We start from the raw sequence: 19,773 nt of genomic DNA on the forward strand, positions 1-19,773 counted from the left end.
CCGATCTCGTTCAACACGTCATACGAGTAAAAATTGAGGTGCCCGTAAAACAAAAATACTGGCCATATGCAGGTTATCATCAACGAGAAGATGGGTGAGATGGAGCGCTAGGGCATTATTGAGTAGTCCCACAGCGCCAGAAGCTTGCCCGTGATCATCGTTAAGAAGAAGGATGGAAAAGCACGGTTTTTTGCATCGACTTCCGCCGAGTAAATGACGTCACCGAACGCAATGCCTATCCGCCGCGTTGCCACAAATCTTCTCCACACTTGATGAGCTTCGAGGCACGAAATATCTGACCATGTTTAACCTCAAGAACAGTTATTAGCAGGTGCCGTTAGCTCCTCCGGAAAGCAATCCTATCACGGCGTTTACCATGCCAGGAAAGGGGCTCAGGCAATTCAAAATCGTAACGTTTGGACATGATATTGAACGACAATGGAACGCAGCTCAAGACCGCAAAACTAACAAACATGATGCGAGATCTGGGGACACCGCATTTACACCGGCATATGCATCGCAATGTAACCCAGTGGAATGGACCATTAAAACCATGGCATGATCTTGCAGTACATCAACCGAAGGCACCGTTCGTGAGCGTATAGTGTAATCGCAATTCGCGTTTAATACTGTTCTGCAAGACGATGGGCGAGAGTTCCGCAGACCCAAAGAACCCGCCGGGCAGGCCTGCACACCGACAGAACAGCGCGAGAGATTAGAAGAGTCCTTCGAACTGGTCCGCGTAAATTTAGCGCAAGCGTTCCACCGTCGGGAATACCATTACAACTTGCGCCGCCGCGATTGGAAACCTAAAGTCGGCGACCCTGTGTGGAAACACGACCACGCTTTTCAACAAAAAGCCTGCGTTCAACGAAAAGTTAGTCTTTAGATACATCGGGCCGTTCGAAGTTTGCTGAATAATATCTGTCATCGTGGGACTGAGGAGTAGACAGGGAAATGATACCGACACGTTTATGCTAGATCTCAAAAGCGCTTCTATTACCAACCCAGCAACTCAACGAGAGTAATGGCACCGACGACAAGAAGGAGCTCTAGAAAACGAGGCACTCGGCAAAGTAATAAAACGACGCGTAGGGGGGGGGGCAAAATAATGATGACTTGTCACCCATCCCCGGAATCGTTATCGCGATCATTTGAGAGCGAACACGCGATGGAGTAAGGCATTCCCAACGACATCGAAGCACTCCTACACGAGGACGGCGAATATGACCTTGCCGCGCCGTCCATCGACGACCGGTGGTCCCGGCTCTTTAGAGCGAAGCTATCACCAGCTCCAGCCGCACCTTCTCCACCGGAAGTCTAAAACGATACTGCGAGTCGGTACCATTACTCTGGAGGAATTGGATATTCAACAAAAGGTAATTGAAATTTGTGCATCTTGTATATACAGTCTGTGTAGTATTTTGGCTTTATCCGTATATAGAAAGATTTAATGTATGTAGGTATATTTAGTCATATGTATTCCGTATACACATTGAATATACACACATATTGGGTCATGTGTATCTTATAATATATGGATTTGTTTAACGTATATTGAGCATTGTGTATCTTGCATGAGACTGAATATATGTATAATCAGGCTTATGTATACCGTATATTAAGGTATTATTCCGGTGTAACGGCCAAGAAATTGAGCAATTTTCAGGAATTCTTTTTTTAATGAATACTATCTGTAATAGTATAAAACTTTTTGTGATTTATTAAGCTACTTATACAATGAATATCAAACAATATTAACATTATTAAAATTAATTTTTAAAAATGTTTTTGCAACGCAAAGATGACACGTTTAAAAAAAGATGTCTCAGCGGCGGAAGTGATTTGATCTCGTAGACTTATTTGAAACAAAAAATTTATGAGTGTCGCTATTGCAAGAATTGGAAAAAAAATTAATTTATGCTCAGAAATAACAAATTCGACAACTTTTTAATGTAAAAATATGTTAAATTCAACATAAAAACACGTAATTCTAGTTCCTGCCAGAGCTATACTTGATATAGAATAATCTGTCAAAATTTTAGAACGATCGATTAATTGGCTACATTTTTAGATTTTACCTCCGCTTATAGATGAAGAAATGATGTTTTGAGAAAAACGCTTTGCACTCCTAGAAGAAGCAGCTGTAAAACCCGAAATACTTAGAATTTTTTTACCAAAACTTAACAGTACACTTTTAAATGTTATACTTTCGCAAAATGAAAAAAAAAAAACGTTTTTTTTTATGTCACACCGGAATGACAATATAATCCCAATAGATATATCCGGATATACAAATGTTCGGATATACAAGTCGAATATACGGTGTACACCTGCGGTAAAATTCTCAGTTGAGTATACTGAAGATTAATATGTGTATATGTTACCGTCAGAACCCGAATTCTGTACACCCGATTTGTACACAAACCCTCTATATACTTACGACTGGAATTTCTGTTATATACTTAATACGAGTATTGGTCGTAAATATCCAAATACATACACAGGCCATGGAATAAGATACATATATTCGATATCCAATCCAATCCAATGGCGCTGCAGCTCAAGCTCGAGCCATGGCCTCCTGCTATATATATTCGATATACAGATACAGAAATTCTGTATACGCATACATAAATTGTGTATATCTTTTGTATATTTTGTATTTATTTCTTTTTTTGTACATCCAAAGGTCCAATGCCGCCAACCGGAAGAAGCAGCCTTGGCTACTCATGCCGCCGCCATCATTACCCGGACGCAAGCCGTGAGACCGACCCTTAAACTAGATCGCGTAATGGGTCCACTTGCCGATTCGTTCAAACCGTCGAGCCAGTGATGCGATTTCGAGCACGAGCACATCGGCCTTTTTCTCCCTTCACTTACGCACAGAGACATTTCGTCTATCCGTTCCACAAATACATACGTATAAATGAAACTAAATAGTACTTTGTACTGTGTATTAAATAATATTGAAATGTATCGATGTGTGTGCTAACGCTTTCAAGCAGAGGAAACAAACAGCTTTTCCTTTACGTTTATCGCGCGTGAGATTATCACTTTTTAGTTAATACATCTACAATTTGTACCGACTTATCGTTACTCTACCTATATTCTATAACTAACGAGTCGTTACTGTTTTTATTACTTTTTTGTTGACATTAATAGAATATTATATACGAATTTCTGCGGTAAATATAAATAGAAAGTGACATAAAATTATATCTTCTAGAAATGGTACAATGAATAGACGCAGACACATAGACATAAAAAAAATAAGATTTATGCACGAGGTGTATAAAAATAATTAAAATTAATCGAAATATAAAGCATTGTCCAACTAACTTATAATTGTGGATATATTAACTAAAACGTTAGGCCAGAAAAGATATAAACAATTTAATAATAAAGTAAGAATATATGCATAGTGGAAAGAAAACAAGGTGTACTCATATACCATTTATTTTTAAATTGTTGTGTTTATGGCTATGTTCCGATATTTACTGTCAGTATTAAAATCTGTAGTTTACATCACGTATGTTCTTACATACCCTATAGATTTTCAGTATTGGCAGTGAAGGCACGTCAGTTTAATTTGCCACTACAAAATGACGGTCGCTGGAACAAAATTTATTGGCTGTTTAGAAATGTGCGTATTAGCACACCTACTTTCTTTCGTTTCTTTCCATGAGAATATTACTACGTTTACGCGAGCGTTACTTCTGTAGTAACTTACGATAATTCACTCGTTTACGCGGAGTAAATTATCGTAAGTTACTACAAAATCCCGTTTACGCGAAGGAATTATCGTAAGTTACTACAGAAGTAACGCTCGCGTAAACGTAGTATATATGTAAAATAAAGTAGTTATGCGTTTACAAAAATTAGAAGTAGATGTTAGTAAATAAATAAAGAAAAGTAATTTTTGTAAAAGCGCGCGTTTGGTACGCGATAATGAGTATGGTGATGGTACATATTGTAACTCTAATGTAAGTTGTGCGCCTGATATGTTATATTTAAAATGTGAGAGTAATAACTCTATACACTTGTGAAAAAAGAACCGTGACGAAAAGATGTACGTAACGACTTAATTAGTAAAATAGAAAAGTAAAATCGGCAAAATATATTTGCGAAATCAAAAGTTACCTATTACAAAAGTCAACGAAAAGACAATGATGACGAGGACTGTGAATGACGACGACGACGACGTTCCGTGGCGGTGGTCGATAGCGCGGCGCTTTACGACGTCTTATGTCTTATCGTGTCCTGTCTCGCGGCACGTATTCTTCGCACTCTCGTAAACTCTGCTCCTCCTCGAGATTCGCTGCCATATTGATGATGCATGACGCGCGGGACGCGCCGCTTAATATAAAATAAAAATAACTGCTAGACGTACTGTTTTCCGTCTTTTTATAATTCGACTATTTAGAAGTCGACTTTCCGTCGACTTTTATAATTCAACTATTTAGAAGTCGACTTTTAGTCGACTTTCCGTCATTTTTAGAAGTCGACTAGAAGTCGACTTATAAAAGTCGACTTGCCGTCGACTTTCCGTCAACTGTGCTCTTGACTGAATATACATAATAAACATTCAAGCAAATTTAAATTTTCCTTGAGCCTTTTGTGCTTTACATTTTTCTTCTTTAAGGGGATGCTGGAGCCGCAGGCGAACTCGATCAGCGTCGATAAAGAAGTGCTCACCGACTATATCTGTCCTTGTATAGACAAGGATATAGACAAGGATAGCACCTAACCTTGCATCTTCCACTGGTCTAAGTAATATCTTTTTTTTTAGGCTTCAAATCTTACTTCTAATTGCACGATATTATTCCTGACAGTTTTTTGTAGAGGGCTGCATCACTATTTTCTATAGAAAAACTGCAGAATTTTTGTATAAAGCAAATATTGTCGTCAGGTGAAGACAATATTTATAAAAATAAAATTTTTTTTTAGTTTATCAGAAAAAATCATGTACAGCCCTCTACATTTTTGTGCGTACTTTAATCGTGTAAAAGGATTTTCCATTCTGTTCAGCCAATTCAAAGATATTGCTTAGACCGATTATGCCTTGTCGCTGTCACTCCAGGATCCCCTTAATGTTTAATTATAATAAAATTTACTGTATTTTAAGTGCAGAAAGTATAAATATATATTGTTCCGAGTGGAGCAGGAAGTATAGCGCAGTTGCAAAGAAGATCGTTAAATACTCGCTCAAATCGTGCGAAAGTTTCCATTCTATATATATTATGCTCCATGCGTCGCTCCGTCGACGTCGATTCGTCGTTTCGTGATGAGGTTATAAATTTGCCGCCGAGACTCTTTGTAAGGCATTTATCATTGTAAATAATTGCAAAGTAGCACACACGATACTAAATATCATAGTGATCGCAGTGATCTATCGAATTAGTCATGGTAAGTCTTAAAACGTAGATTGTCGCGATAGCGAGATACGTATAAACATCCGGCTTTCCACGCGAATAACATCCGGATTTTTATCAAGTTCAACCGAGCGTGTTTTCAATTTCAGCTGTTCTATTCCTTCTTCAAATCCTTGATCGGAAAGGACGTGGTGGTCGAGCTAAAAAATGACCTCAGGTGAGTTATCACGCGATTACAACGTTTTGAATATGACACTGATGCCGACGCTACAACGCGTTTTGTTTCAGTATCTGCGGCACATTGTATTCCGTTGATCAGTATCTGAACATAAAACTGGCCGACATTAGCGTAACGGATTCAGAGAAGTATCCTCACATGGTATGTCAATAAGTCAATTTGCCATTGACATTTGTCATGTAAATTTAAACCTTTGTCTGCAAATTTAAAATTAAAGTAATGACTAACGATAACAGTTACATGCGATATAGTAAAGATTAAATTTAATGCACTATCAAATATAATTAACAAGATGCATATTAAATTCTAGTTATCGGTAAAGAATTGTTTCATCCGTGGATCTGTGGTACGGTACGTACAACTTCCAGTGGATGAAGTAGATATCCATCTCTTAACTGAAGCAGCGCGGAGAGAAGCGATGACCGCTCAAGCGAGATAGCTCATAGTTTTACTAAATGTATTGCTTGTGTCAAGAATCCATTTCCTCTCTTTGGTTATAACGTACATTTCGTATTTAGTATAGAAAATAATATATGGAATTGTTTCACATTATTCACGCAAGTTTTTTTTTTCTTAAAATGTGAGTAATAATGTAACATTCTTCAATATATATTTTTATTCAGTTGTTTTAAAATAAGAGATATTTGTAAGAAAAAAGGTGTTCTACATTTGTTTTGTGGATTCTGTGTTATCCTTGCTCCTTTTTTTATTAAGTATTTAACGTGATAAAAACAACTATATAGTATAACAACTAGCTATTTGTTCATGTTACGCATCATAGGAATGATCAGTACAATTCAGTTTGTCCACCTATTATATATTTCCACTCTGATAATGTTTTATCATACCAGATATATTTTCCTTTTATCTCTGTATTCTCCGGCAATAACGCGCAATAAACAGGGGCTACAGCCCCTTCATCTGGTGTCAAAGGTCCCTTATGGCTAGTCATATCGGTGTCTACGTAACCAGGATGAACCGCGTTCACTGCAATGTCTTCTCGAGGATCTGCGTTAAACATGGACTGATGAATACCAGCTAGGGCGGAAACGCCGATTTTACTTGTCATGTACGCAGCTAACGCAGCGTACGCTACTTTTGGCCAACCGGCTTGTAGATGCGTGCCAGATTTTGCAGCACTGGAAATAAATATGTACGAATATAAATCTCACAAAAATCTTCCCGAGTTAATCAATGAAATGTTAATTTTTTTAAAGACGGTAACTTACTCGACGAAATCGCGCATGAGTTTGTCCAATTCTGTTTCGGTCAGATTTGGATCGGCCAATTTCTGTTTTAACGCTTCACTAGTTATGTAGCACAGACGTCCAGCACTGCTGGAGACGTGAACCACCCGGGCGTGCGGTCTGAGTAACGGATAGAGAGCAGTGCACACTCTACGCAAGCTGAAGTAGTTTACTCGTATCGTTTCTTCCGCTTGGAGTCCGAAAGGCTCCGTAGCATCCGCCTGTAATAAGTAAATTTCAATATATACCCGCTCAGAAAGAAATGACACTTTCCACATAATCGTATGCAAAATATTTTCTATCAAAATATGTAATAGAGGAAAGTCCCCTATTATGAGACAGGATCCTAATATGAGATATGTTAAGCTAAAAGGCCCTATATAGGCCCCATCTGTTGATCCCATCATGAAAAAACCCCGCCATCTCATATTAGGATCCTATCTCATAATAGGGTACTTTCCTCTATATATATATATAAATATGAATATAGAAGAAATAACATATCACTTCTGTTTAAAGAAGTTTATTCTTTGAAAATAATCTTGTTTTGAAGATAAGAATTAAAAATACTTGTCGAATATTAAATTAATAATGCAGCTTTAATTATTAATTACTATATTAATATCTTTAATTACTTTAAATATGGCGGCATTGTTAACCAGCACATCGAGACCGCCGTACGTATTCTGCAAGTAATCCCGGAATGTATTGACACTGTCGTCGTCATTGACATCCAATTGATGGAACTTTGGATTTAAGCCCTGCTTCTCCAATTCATTGACGGCGTTCAAGCCACGGGTAGTGTCGCGTGCTGTCAAGTAAACATTTCCATCGTACTGTTGACAGAGGGCTTTGACGGTGGCAAAGCCGATACCTTTGTTTCCGCCAGTTACCTGAACGACAGCATTACTTGTTAATTAAGATCCATAGATCTGTTTTTTGTTGTTTCTTTATAGCTTCCTGTACGTCTCATTTTTTTTCCCTTTCTCTGCAACGTTCAATTGAAAGATACAGGGAAAAAACGTTCGAAGTCCACTTTTTATCGAAATTGATCTGATCATGTCATCTCGTGGCACTTTTACAATTCTTATATGTTAACTTTTGATCAAGAGCAGTTACAATTCATTGGAAATAAGGTTGAAAAATTTTCAATTTCAATAGCTTCCTAAGATATCTGAATGTCTTGAAACTTAAAATTGCGCGCGTTTTTTTTAAATTACTCCGGTTGGACTTTGACTACGTTTACATGGTGGCTTGTAATCCGGTTTAGTAACTACCATATACTATTCGATCCAAAATTTTTCTTTTTTTGATTATAACGATCAATTAAATATGAATCTATTTTGATATTCTAAACGTTTAAAACAATCTTCGATATACTTATATTATATACTAAAAGTTGTAGTTTAAATATCTAAAAAGCTGATATTTCAATAATTATTATCAATATGATCAAAACAAGAAAAATTTTGGATCGGACAGTATACGGTAGTTATTAAAGCGGATTGCAAGCCGTCGTGTAAACGTAGTCATTGATTGTTTTTCCCCTGTACCCTTCAATTGTATGCCTATTTTATTTTTAAGTATTAAGCAGAAAGTATAAATCCCGATCTACAATAGGTATTTTAAGCCCTAAGGCCCAGTTTCAAGTTCTAAGGGGAACAGTTAGAAAGAGACGAAGAGTAAGCTTAATCGAAGGTTACAGTTAAACGGTGTTGGTGAAACTGGGCCCAAGCCCTAAGAAATTGCCCAACCACAGTCGAATATGAGGAGAATAATCGACTGTGATTGGTCAATTCCTTAGGGCTTAGTGCTTAAAGCATCTATATTGTAGACCGGGACCAACGCAATGCAGCTAAGAAAAGAACAGACTACAATCAATCTTCCGAAAACGCAAAGATTCTTGATTGATTTTCAAAATTTTTTGCGCAATTACGTACCACAGCAACGCGCACCGACATTTCGTGTAACACCGTAATAACTTAATTGGATCCTGTTTTCCACCACTCCTGTCTACTTATACAATGATACGACCTTCAAACGCGATGATCAAGCGCAATCATTGTGCAGATAAGATATCGGTACTGGTGAAAGCCTTGTGTCCACGATGCTAGAAATCATTCCGACATCTCGGCGAAATAATTAACCAATCGCATTGGTCAATTGGCCGAATTATTTGAGGGCCAGTTGCAACATCTCCGATTAGTTTAATCGCCCCGATTAAGTGCCAATCATGATTGGTCAATCTGCTTAACGACAAATGCGATTGGTCAATTCCAATGGAATAATCGCCCTGGTTAAACTAATCACAGATGGTCGAAGTGACCTTAAATGGATTGCTTATGTCAAGAATCCATTTCCTTTATTTAGTTATAAGTTATAACGTACATTTCGTATTTAATATAGAAAATAATATATGGAATCGTTTCATATTATTCACGCAAGTTTTTTTTTCTAAAAATGTGGGTAATAATGTAACATTCTTCAATATATTTTTATTCAGTTGTTTTAAAATAAGAAATATTCATAAGAAAATAGGCGTTTCACATTTGTTTTGTGGATTCTGTGTTATCCTTGCTCATTTTTTTATTAAGTATTTAAGAAACAACTACATAGTATAACAACCAACTATTTGTTCATGTTTCGTATCATAGGAATGATTAGTACAATCCAGTTTGTTCACCTGTTATATATGCTTACTTCCATTCTGCTAATGTCTTATCGTACCAGATATATTTTCCTTTTATCTCTGTATTCTCCGGCAATAAGGCGCAATAAACAGGGGCTACAGCCCCTTCATCTGGTGTCAAAGGTCCCTTATGGCTAGTCATATCGGTATCTACGTAACCAGGATGAACCGCGTTCACTGCAATATCTTCTCGAGGATCCGCGTTAAACATGGATTGATGAATACCAGCTAGGGCGGAAACGCCAATTTTACTTGCTTCGTACGCTGAATTTGACCAACCGTCTAGTAGATGCATGACAGATTTTGCAGCACTGGAAATAAATATGTACAAATATAAATCTCGCAAAAACCTTTCCGAGTTAAAATTTTCTTTTTTTTTATGGTAAAGCTTACTTGACAAAATCGCGCATGATTTTGTCCAATTCCGCTTCGGTCAGATTAGGATTGGCTATTTTCTGTTTTAACGCTTTACCAGTAATGTTGCACAGACGTCCAGCACTACTGGAGACGTGAACCACCCGGGCGTGCGGTCTGAGTAACGGATAGAGAGCAGTACACACTCTACGCAAGCTGAAGTAGTTTACTCGTATCGTTTCTTCCGCTTGGACTCCGAAAGACTCCGTAGCATCCGCCTGTAATAAGTAAATTTCAATATATACCTGTTTAAAAAGAAATAACACTTTATTACCATAAAATTATATATGTTTTCTATCAAAATGTACAAATATGAATATAGAAGAAATATATTACTTCTGTTTAAAAACAATTTATTCTTTAAAAATAATCTCATTTTGAAGATAAAGAATTAGAAATATTTGTCGAATATTATATCAATAATGCATCTTAAATTATTAATTACTACATTAATATCTTGAATTACTTTAAATGCTATGGTGACATTGTTAACCAGCACATCGAGACCGCCGTACGTATTCTGCAAGTAATCCCGGAATGTATTGACACTGTCGTCGTCATTGATATCCAACTGATGGAACTTTGGATTCAAGCCTTGCTTCTTCAGATCACGGACGGCATGCAAGCCGCCCCAGGTGTTGCGAGCTGTCAAGTAAACATTTCCATCGTACTGTTGACAGAGGGCTTTGACGGTGGGAAAGCCGATGCCCTTGTATCCACCAGTTACCTGAACAGCATTACTTGCCAATTAAGATTCATAGATGTTTTTTTGCAGCTGTGCATTGTTATATTTTTAAATTAAAAATAAAACAAGTATGCAATTAAATATCAGAGAGGAAGAAGGGGATAAAAAGTATGGACTGCAAATAAAAGTCCAACTACAAATAAAAACTTAAATTTGTTCTTTATAGCTAAACTTCCTGTACGTCTCATCCTTTTCCCTTTCTCTTCAACATTCAATTGAAAGATACAAGGGAAAAACGATCAAAGTCCACTTGTTATCGAAATTGATCTGATCATGTTATCTTGTAGCATTTTCACAATTCTTATCTGTTAAATGTTGATCAAGAGCAATTACAGCTCATTGGAAATAAGGCCAAAAGATTTTCAATAGCTTCCTAAGATATCTGCTGATGTCTTGAAACTTTAAATTGCATTTTTCTCGAAATTACTCCATATGGACATTGATCGTTTTTTTCTTGTAGCCTTCAATTGTACACCAATTTCATTTTTAAAGCAGAAAGTATAACCTAATGCAGCTAAGAGAAGAACGGACTATAATCAATCTTCTGAAAATGCAAAGATTCTTTACTGATAAATTTCAAAATTTTGCGCAATTACGTACTACAGCAACGCGCATCGACATTTCCGCAATATCGTAATAATTTAGATCTTGTTTTCCACCACGGTTGTCTATTTATACACCGATACGACTTTCAAACGCGATGATCAATCGCAATCAATGTGCAGATAAGATATCGGTACCGGTGTAATAAAGCCTTGTGTCCACGATGCTAGAAATCATTTCGATATCTCGGCGAAATAATTAACCAATCGCATTGGTCAATTGGCCGAATTATTTGAGGGCCAGTTGCAACATCTCCGATTAGTTTATTCGCCCCGATTAAGTGCCAATCATGATTGGTCAATCTGCTTAAAAAATTGACAAATGCGATTGGTCAATTCCAATGAAATAATCGCCCTGGTTAAACTAATTACAGATGGTCGAAGTGACCCTAAATGTATTGCTTATGTCAAGAATCCATTTCCTTTATTTAGTTATAAGTTATAACGTACATTGTGTATTTAGTATAGAAAATAATATATGGAATCGTTTCTCATATTATTCACGCAAGTTTTTTTTTCTAAAAATGTGGGTAATAATGTAACATTCTTCAACATATTTTTATTCAGTTGTTTTAAAATAAGAGATATTTGTAAGAAAATAGGTGTTTCACATTTGTTTTGTGGATTCTGTGTTATCCTTGCTCATTTTTTTATTAAGTATTTAACGTAATAGAAACAACTACATAGTATATAACAACCAACTATTTGTTCATGTTTCGTATCATAGGAATGATTAGTACAATCCAGTTTGTTCACCTGTTATATACGCTTACTTCCATTCTGCTAATGTCTTATCGTACCAGATATATTTTCCTTTTATCTCTGTATTCTCCGGCAATAACGCGCAATAAACAGGGGCTACAGCCCCTTCATCTGGTGTCAAAGGTCCCGTATGGCTAGTCATATCGGTGTCTACGTAACCAGGATGAACCGCGTTCACTGCAATGTCTTCTCGAGGATCCGCGTTAAACATGGACTGATGAATACCAGCTAGGGCGGAAACGCCGATTTTACTTGCATGGTACGCTGAATTTGACCAACCGGCTTGTAGATGCGTGCCAGATTTTGCAGCACTGAAAATAAATATGTACAAATATAAATATCGCAAAAACCTTTCCGAGTTAAAATTTTCTTTTTTTTATGGTAAAGCTTACTTGACAAAATCGCGCATGATTTTGTCCAATTCCGCTTCGGTCAGATTAGGATCGGCTATTTTCTGTTTTAACGCTTCACCAGTAATGTTGCACAGACGTCCAGCACTACTGGAGACGTGAACCACCCGGGCGTGCGGTCTGAGTAACGGATAGAGAGCAGTGCACACTCTACGCAAGCTGAAGTAGTTTACTCGTATCGTTTCTTCCGCTTGGACTCCGAAAGGCTCCGTAGCATTCGACTGTAATAAGTAAATTTTAATATATACCTAGTTAAGAAGAAATAACACTTTATTACCATAAGATTATATTCAAAATGTTTTCTATCAAAATGTACAAATATGAATATAGAAGAAATATATTACTTCTGTTTAAAACCAATTTATTCTTTAAAAATAATCTCGTTTTAAAGATAAAGAATTAGAAATATTTGTCAAATATTATATCAATAATGCATCTTAAATTATTAATTACTATATTAATATCTTGAATTACTTTAAATGCTATGGCGGCATTGTTAACCAGCACATCGAGACCGCCGTACGTATTCTGCAAGTAATCCCGGAATGTATTGACACTGTCGTCGTCATTGATGTCCAACTGATGGAACTTTGGATTCAAGCCCTGCTTCTTCAGATCACTGACGGCGTTCAAGCCACGGGTGGTGTCGCGAGCTGTCAAGTAAACATTTCCATCGTACTGTTGACAGAGGGCTTTGACGGTGGCAAAGCCGATTCCCTTGTTTCCACCAGTTACCTGAACAACAGCATTACTTGTCAATTAACCCTAATCCCTCTAACTTTTTTCCGCTATTTAATCAACGAGATTTTGACTACCGTTTTGAGAGTAAATGAGCTAGGGCTCTGAAATTTCTACCTGATGTTCCCTACTATAACAACTTTTTTAGGGGTTGGGGGGATTATCCCACGGCCGTTGGTTTTCCGGAACAAACGACGTTAGAAACGCGTGGGACACGAAAGTGCATGGTTGGAGGGATTAGGGTTAAGATTCATAGATGTTTTTTGCAGCTGCATTGTGTTATTTTTTAAATTAAAAATAAAACAAGTACGCAATTAAATATTAGAGAGGAAAAAGAGGATAAAAAGTATGGACAGTCCAACTACAAATAAAAACTTATACTTGTTCTTTATAGCTAAACTTCCTGTACGTTTCATCCTTTTCCCTTTCTCTCCAACATTCAATTGAAAGATACAAAGGAAAAACGATCAAAGTCCACTTGTCGTCAAAATTGATCTGATTATGTTATCTTGTGGCATTTTCACAATTCTTATCCGTTAAATGTTGATCAAGAGCAATTACAGCTCGTTGGAAATAAGGCCAAAAGATTTTCAATAGCTTCCTAAGATATCTGCTGATGTCTTGAAACTTTAAATTGCATTTTTCTCGAAATTACTCCATATGGACATTGATCGTTTTTTTCTTGTAGCCTTCAATTGTACACCAATTTCGTTTTTAAAGCAGAAAGTATAACGCAATGCAGCTAAGAGAAGAACAAACTACAATCAATCTTCTAAAAATACAACGATTGTTTACTGATAAATTTCAAAATTTTGCGCAATTACGTACCACAGCAACGCGCACCGACATTTCGTGCAATACCGCAATAACTTAGATCTTGTTTTCCACCACGCCTGTCTATTTATACAACGATACGACCTTCAAACGCGATGATCCAGCACAATCGTCGTGCAAATAAGAGATCTGGTTAAGAAAACAAGAGGAAAACGGTAGAAATCTCCAGAAATCTCAGCAATGAGACGTTCAATGGAAAGTTCAGCTTGCAAGAATGCGGGACGCTAATTGGACGAGCGGGTGTTAAGCCGAGTGCTCAAGATCATTAAGGTCTGTTCAGCGTTCGGCCACGACTGCGATTGCGATTTCGTCTCTTGACCAATGAGAAATGCCCGAATTGCCAGCAGCTTCTTTCTCATTGGTCAAGGGACGAAATCGCAATCGCAGTCGCGGCCGCGAGCCGCTAGTGTGATACGGGCATTAGGAGGATGCAGTAGAATGCACTGGGAATGCGTTGTCGACCAACAACTCGAGTATCGTTGAGAGTTTGAAAGATTCAACTAATAAAGCGTGATTATTCTTTTAATATATTCTTTTTTAAAAACCGCAACGATGCACGACGCTTACGAGGAGACGTCTATATTAAATATCACTGTGCAAATTGAATCTATGGCTGCCTATGGTAAGAGATGACCCTTGGTTGGTCAATGCAATGGGATTGTCAGGAATTCCTGGGGATTAGCGGAGCGTTTATTGAATTTCTAAATTGTTTTAGATGACAACTTACTGATAGGCACCAGGGAAGGTCATCTTATTATGTACAACGTGCCGTCGGTGTTTGATGACAGCCACAAGCTAGAATTGTTACGTCACAGCAAGAATTTTAACAAGAAGCGAATTAATCAGATAGACGTTGTGCCGGAATACAATTTATTGATTATCCTGACAGGTATAGCTGAGTTGACAATGTCGCAATGAGTTAATTTATGCGACAGCGATATCTGCTTCTCTCAGTCTAATTGTTGAAAAATTACAGATAACATTGTGTGCATTCATGATTTGAATTCGCCAAACTTTCAACAAATATGTCAATTACCAAAGACCCGCGGCGCCACCCTGTTTACTCTGGAGGTTCAGTCGACTCAGAGCCTGACAGGAGAAAAGAACACTGTGGTGCGCTTGTGCGTCGCTGTCAAACGTAAATTGCAGCTATATTATTGGAAGGGAAAGAAGTTTGAGGAATTTAATGATTTCGAGCTAACCGTGCCGGATATACCTCGTCAGCTATCATGGTAAGGCATACTGAAGCTTTATTAAAATGCCCCAGCATAATTGCTCTATTGATGAATTTATATTGATTATCTAGGTGCGGCGAAGCGTTAATATTAGGATTTCGTGGACTGTCCTATACGATTTTCGACCTAAACGGTAAACCTAAGGAGCTCTTTCCCACCGGCAAATCTCCAGAACCAAGTATTACGAAATTATCAGACAGTTCCTTTGTCCTGGGGAAAGATTCTCAATCGTTTATTATGGATACAAAGGGAGAGTTGGTTCAGCATAACCCAGTAAAGTGGTCAGATACACCTAATGTAATAGGTATAGAGAATAAACTTTATCATTACTATTTTCCCTTTTTCTCTTGTTAATTGTGATTAATCAAATTTTTTTCATAATGTATTTCAGCATGGGATGATCCTTACTTACTTGGTATCGTACACGACAGATTGGAGGTGTATACATTAGAAGGATGTCTGCATATCCAGACAATAAAGGATCTAAATAAGGCTAGACTTATATACCGGTGTAAACAAGGGAAAGTTTTTGTGGCATCCATTAGTCAGATTTGGTGTGTCAAGGCAATTGATGTTACTTTACAAATTAGGACTTTGCTGGAGCAAAATCAGTTTCAGTTGGCACTAAAATTGACTGTACGTTAATTATATTCAATGTCAATTTAAGTTATAATTTATTTTCTTATGCAGTATATATATTTTAGAGTCTATCAGATATAACAGACGAAGAGAAAGCCAAACAAACATACAAGATACAAACGTTGTACGCGCATCATCTGTTCTACAACAAGCGATTCCAAGAGGCGATGGATCTGTTTTTGAAACTGGGGACCGATCCGTACGAGGTGATCAGATTGTTTCCAGATTTAGTTACGCCTTCGACCAATGCTAATGAACTCAGTGAACCAGCGCCCAGTTTACCGAAGCTGCAAGATCACGATTTGGAAAAGGGCTTACGTGCATTGATAGTTTTTCTAACCGAGGTCAGGCATAAGCTAATGGCAAAAGACAAAGAACTTGGAAAGGAAAAAAATGGAGTGAATGGGGAAAAGAATCTAACTGTTGTAGCTACGGAGCAGCTTTTGAAGATTATAGATACTACCCTTTTAAAGTGCTATCTACAGGTAAAAGAAAAAGGAATAATAAAAATTTGCGGAGAAAAGGCTTTTTGCGAAGACTATAGTAGAATAAACGTTGAATTGATTTTGTTTTAGACTACTGACGCGTTGGTGGCGCCTTTACTTAGGCTGAATCACTGTCACTTGGCAGAAGCTGAGAAAACTTTATTGATGCATCAGAAATATCCGGAGCTCATTATTTTGTATCAAACCAAAGGGCAGCACAAGAAAGCGTTGGAGCTACTGGAGAAACACGCAAAGGAAAATGATTCTAGTCTGAAAGGCACTGAGAGAACTATACAGTATTTGCAGCATCTCGGCAAGGATCACATGGATCTAATACTAAAGTTTGCCGGATGGGTTTTAACGGAGGATCCTGAGCAAGGCCTTAGAATATTTATGGAAGATATACAGGTGCTGCATCTCTGTTCAGTTTTTTCATTTATTATTTCACTATTTCTCTTATTTATGTGTTTTGCTGTATTTTGCAGGAAGTTGAACATTTACCTAGACCAAAGATACTGGATTACCTTCTACGTTTCCACAAAGATTTAGTGATACAATACTTAGAACATGTAGTACATGTTTGGGAAGACAACAATCCTTTATTCCATAACGTTTTGATACATCAGTACAAGGAAAAGTGTCTGGCCTCCATGAGTGCAAACGCAACGCCAGCGGAGAAAGAAATTTCGCAGCACGTCCGACAGAAGTTGCAACAATTCTTGGAGAAATCGGCACATTATACCCCAGAAACGATATTAGTGCATTTTCCATTTGACAGTTTGTTCGAAGAACGTGCGATCATACTTGGACGACTCGGTCGACATCAGCAAGCTATATCGATATATGTTAGTCTTTTAAACGATATACCGCGTGCAACACAATATTGCCAAAATGTATATACAAGGTATCAAAGTAAGTTGAGTTAAGTAATTATGTTAAGTGTTAATTATAAGCTAGTAAAAAGTGTAATTGTTTGGGCATTATTTTAAGATCAAGATCGTGCGGAGAAACAAAAGCAAACGGATAATGCCGACGAAGTATACGTTTTGCTAATTCAGCAACTATTGAAACCCGACAACGAAGGAGTTTTAATGGCTGGTAAATATTGACGTAAACAGGATTTGATTACATACAAAATTTGTGTACTCAGTAATATAATTTCTTATTTTTTTATTTTATATTTCTATGTATATATCCTTTTAAATATTTTTACTCTTTAAGGTTGTAATCCGGAAATTCAAAGAACGACACAGCCAGATTTAGAGATGGCCCTCCGACTGCTGGAGGAACATGCTTCAAAGATAAATCCTATGAAAGTTCTGGAGGTTCTACCAGATTCCGTTCCTATCGGTAGAATAAAGCACTTTCTGGAAGTTAGTTTGCAGAACAATCTGAACGCAAGGCGGAGAACGCAGGTTCTCAAAGGGCTACTTTACGCGGAGCACTTACAAGTGCAGGAGCAACGGATGCACTACGAATCACAGAGCGTCCTCATGACAGAGTTTAATATATGCCCAGTTTGTAAAAAACGATTTGGCAACCAAAGGTTCGTATATATGTTTTATAATTGATTTCTATAAGTCTCTCGTATTTAAAATTTGAAGTATTTATGACGCACGTAGATTAGTTCTCACAAATTACCTACGATATTAATCAGCTCTGTTTCCTTAGCGCTTTCGCGAGATATCCCAATGGCGATATAGTGCATTACTCGTGTCAAGATCGCAAGGGATAAAGACGGAGTCGCAAGATTATACGTACAATTCATAATTCTCATGATACATAAGTTTAAGATTGTATATATCCAGTGTACGCGCATTTTATATATACGAATTTCGCATTCGAAATTCCGATACATGTATTATTACGCGAAATTCAAAAAGTATCCACTCTCTGCAGCCACTTATTAAAAATTACCAGTAAAACTCCTTCTCTGTACTGCAGTTTCTTTTTCTATAGCATGCTTTTTATATCCCACACAAAAGATAAGTGCAAAAAAAAACAGAGTACGCAAGAAGTATTTTATCGATCAAAATCTTTGCGATAACGATCGAAGCAGTTGAGGCGTGAAGTAAAATTCGAAAGGAAAAAAAGAAGAACTTTAACAGCCCACAGTCGCGTTCTCGGCGCGATTTGAATTCCTTCGCAAAGCGTTTCGGCGCCGAGGCGCGATTGGCTGCATAATCGCCCCCGCGTGACATTCGAAATCGAAGGTTTGCGGGGCCGGAAATCGGCGCGGTTTCTCCGGCGAGGGTGACCACGCGGGCCCTTTTCCCGCGCGAGCGACGCGGCGAGCGATGGGGGGGGGGGGGGGCCACGCATCTGCATAATAACGGGGAGGAAAAAAGAAAGAGTCGAGACTCCTAACGAGCGCGACACGGAGGATGGGGCGTGACCGCGGTCCAGAATACGGATTGATGATGTCATAAGCGATCGTGTATTCCTACGCCGGCCGGCGTAAGACGGCCGAGAGACAGGTACAGTACAGATGAGAATGCTCGCGACCGTCCGAGGAGCGACGCCACGTTGATTTACATTCCCTCCTTTTACAAGTGTAGTCGATAATCTTGTTTACATAATTTAATCTACATATCTTTATTTACAAAAAAAAAAAAAAAAAAAATAATCGGAGCGATATTTTATCTCAAAATTCGTGAAAATGTTGATTCCTTATGAAAACATCTGTAGTTGCGAAAAAAAACTATAACAATTACTGTAATATTTATTATAGTTTTGGACTTTTTTCGCAACTACAGTAGTGTCTCTCTGTAATTATATTTTCCTTCTCTTGAAGATCTTTTATTCATTCCCTCCGAGATGTTCTTCGTCGCGCAAAGTTTTGCTTACGTATACATAGTACAAATTTAACGTTTATCTGCGAATATAATTTATACAGACGAGTGTCTCGTATTTTCGAAGTCAGTTAGATTTTATCTCGACATTATACACGTAAATTACAATGCGCTAATGATGAGTCTGTAGAATCAAATATCTGGTAGGAAAAAATACGTATATTAGTATATTCTAAAAGAAGTTTTCTTTTTTCAAAGAAACGTCTTTTGTTGAAAATAATGTTACATCGAGTCGAAAGGAAAGTTTGCCCGTTCGAGAGACTCTCGCAATCAATTAGAGAGACTAATTGATTATGAGAACCTGGGTTGAGACTAATGATTCTCTCTAATTGATTGTATATCATAAAACGGTCGTGCTTCACTATTGTTATTATTTGTTTTCTAAATCATAGGTATCGGAGTTCGGAGTTTTATTCGATCGACGCAGTATTGCAAAAGGTCCTGACCGAACTTCTCGATCTTTCCTTTTTTCTTTTTCGACGCCCAAAATCGCGCGCGCACCTTCTTT

At 37.6% G+C, this 19,773-nt stretch overlaps 5 protein-coding genes across 5 annotated transcripts; 2 read left to right on the forward strand and 3 right to left on the reverse strand.

Moving 5' to 3' along the window:
* The first annotated feature begins 639 nt into the window (after positions 1–639).
* LOC139768960 (U6 snRNA-associated Sm-like protein LSm2) lies at positions 640–6,165 on the forward strand. Its single transcript, XM_071699639.1, has 5 exons — positions 640–1,379; positions 2,693–5,409; positions 5,525–5,592; positions 5,664–5,754; positions 5,924–6,165. Exons 2-5 carry the CDS (start codon positions 5,407–5,409, stop codon positions 6,050–6,052), a joined length of 291 nt encoding a protein of 96 aa, XP_071555740.1. The 5' UTR covers positions 640–1,379; positions 2,693–5,406; the 3' UTR covers positions 6,053–6,165.
* Positions 6,166–6,211: 46 nt separating this feature from the next.
* LOC139768953 (carbonyl reductase [NADPH] 1-like) lies at positions 6,212–9,033 on the reverse strand. Its single transcript, XM_071699630.1, has 4 exons — positions 8,801–9,033; positions 7,496–7,753; positions 6,843–7,081; positions 6,212–6,752 (listed from the first exon to the last, which is right to left on the reverse strand). Exons 1-4 carry the CDS (start codon positions 8,819–8,821, stop codon positions 6,401–6,403), a joined length of 870 nt encoding a protein of 289 aa, XP_071555731.1. The 5' UTR covers positions 8,822–9,033; the 3' UTR covers positions 6,212–6,400.
* Positions 9,034–9,182: 149 nt separating this feature from the next.
* On the reverse strand, positions 9,183–11,701 carry LOC139768956 (carbonyl reductase [NADPH] 1-like). Its single transcript, XM_071699632.1, has 4 exons — positions 11,309–11,701; positions 10,430–10,690; positions 9,943–10,181; positions 9,183–9,860 (listed from the first exon to the last, which is right to left on the reverse strand). Exons 1-4 carry the CDS (start codon positions 11,327–11,329, stop codon positions 9,557–9,559), a joined length of 825 nt encoding a protein of 274 aa, XP_071555733.1. The 5' UTR covers positions 11,330–11,701; the 3' UTR covers positions 9,183–9,556.
* A 221-nt stretch (positions 11,702–11,922) lies between these two features.
* LOC139768955 (carbonyl reductase [NADPH] 1-like) lies at positions 11,923–14,223 on the reverse strand. Its single transcript, XM_071699631.1, has 4 exons — positions 14,049–14,223; positions 12,957–13,217; positions 12,465–12,703; positions 11,923–12,383 (listed from the first exon to the last, which is right to left on the reverse strand). The coding sequence occupies exons 1-4, from the start codon at positions 14,067–14,069 to the stop codon at positions 12,080–12,082; spliced, it is 825 nt and encodes a 274-aa protein (XP_071555732.1). The 5' UTR covers positions 14,070–14,223; the 3' UTR covers positions 11,923–12,079.
* Positions 14,224–14,463: 240 nt separating this feature from the next.
* Vps39 (vacuolar protein sorting 39) lies at positions 14,464–18,341 on the forward strand. The gene is made up of 11 exons (XM_071699622.1): positions 14,464–14,676; positions 14,770–14,943; positions 15,031–15,286; positions 15,361–15,593; positions 15,681–15,925; positions 15,994–16,413; positions 16,504–16,821; positions 16,899–17,325; positions 17,404–17,511; positions 17,635–17,959; positions 18,085–18,341. Exons 1-11 carry the CDS (start codon positions 14,607–14,609, stop codon positions 18,146–18,148), a joined length of 2,640 nt encoding a protein of 879 aa, XP_071555723.1. The 5' UTR covers positions 14,464–14,606; the 3' UTR covers positions 18,149–18,341.
* The last annotated feature ends 1,432 nt before the right edge of the window (positions 18,342–19,773 follow it).

This window comes from Temnothorax nylanderi, unplaced genomic scaffold (genome assembly GCF_030848795.1).
Source record: "Temnothorax nylanderi isolate EJ_2023f unplaced genomic scaffold, tnyl_v1.0 TNYL_tig0019_pilon, whole genome shotgun sequence".
Taxonomy (NCBI): Eukaryota; Metazoa; Arthropoda; class Insecta; order Hymenoptera; family Formicidae; genus Temnothorax; species Temnothorax nylanderi.

Excerpts from the sequence above, each read along its gene's own strand:
- LOC139768960 (XM_071699639.1), top strand. Across the intron at positions 5,593-5,663 it reads GAGCTAAAAAATGACCTCAG|TATCTGCGGCACATTGTATT; the intron begins GTGAGTTATCAC and ends GTTTTGTTTCAG. Across the intron at positions 5,755-5,923 it reads CAGAGAAGTATCCTCACATG|TTATCGGTAAAGAATTGTTT; the intron begins GTATGTCAATAA and ends ATTAAATTCTAG.
- LOC139768953 (XM_071699630.1), bottom strand. The coding sequence starts at position 8,821 with ATGTCGGTGCGCGTTGCTGTG. Across the intron at positions 7,754-8,800 it reads TGTCGGTGCGCGTTGCTGTG|GTAACTGGCGGAAACAAAGG; the intron begins GTACGTAATTGC and ends GCTGTCGTTCAG. Across the intron at positions 7,082-7,495 it reads ACAATGCCGCCATATTTAAA|GCGGATGCTACGGAGCCTTT; the intron begins GTAATTAAAGAT and ends TACTTATTACAG.
- LOC139768956 (XM_071699632.1), bottom strand. The coding sequence starts at position 11,329 with ATGTCGATGCGCGTTGCTGTA. Across the intron at positions 10,691-11,308 it reads TGTCGATGCGCGTTGCTGTA|GTAACTGGTGGATACAAGGG; the intron begins GTACGTAATTGC and ends AATGCTGTTCAG. Across the intron at positions 10,182-10,429 it reads ATGTCACCATAGCATTTAAA|GCGGATGCTACGGAGTCTTT; the intron begins GTAATTCAAGAT and ends TACTTATTACAG.
- LOC139768955 (XM_071699631.1), bottom strand. The coding sequence starts at position 14,069 with ATGTCGGTGCGCGTTGCTGTG. Across the intron at positions 13,218-14,048 it reads TGTCGGTGCGCGTTGCTGTG|GTAACTGGTGGAAACAAGGG; the intron begins GTACGTAATTGC and ends GCTGTTGTTCAG. Across the intron at positions 12,384-12,464 it reads ATCATGCGCGATTTTGTCAA|TGCTGCAAAATCTGGCACGC; the intron begins GTAAGCTTTACC and ends ATTTATTTTCAG.
- Vps39 (XM_071699622.1), top strand. The coding sequence starts at position 14,607 with ATGCACGACGCTTACGAGGAGACGTCTATATTAAATATCACTGTGCAA. Across the intron at positions 15,926-15,993 it reads AGTTGGCACTAAAATTGACT|AGTCTATCAGATATAACAGA; the intron begins GTACGTTAATTA and ends TATATATTTTAG. Across the intron at positions 17,326-17,403 it reads TGTATATACAAGGTATCAAA|ATCAAGATCGTGCGGAGAAA; the intron begins GTAAGTTGAGTT and ends CATTATTTTAAG.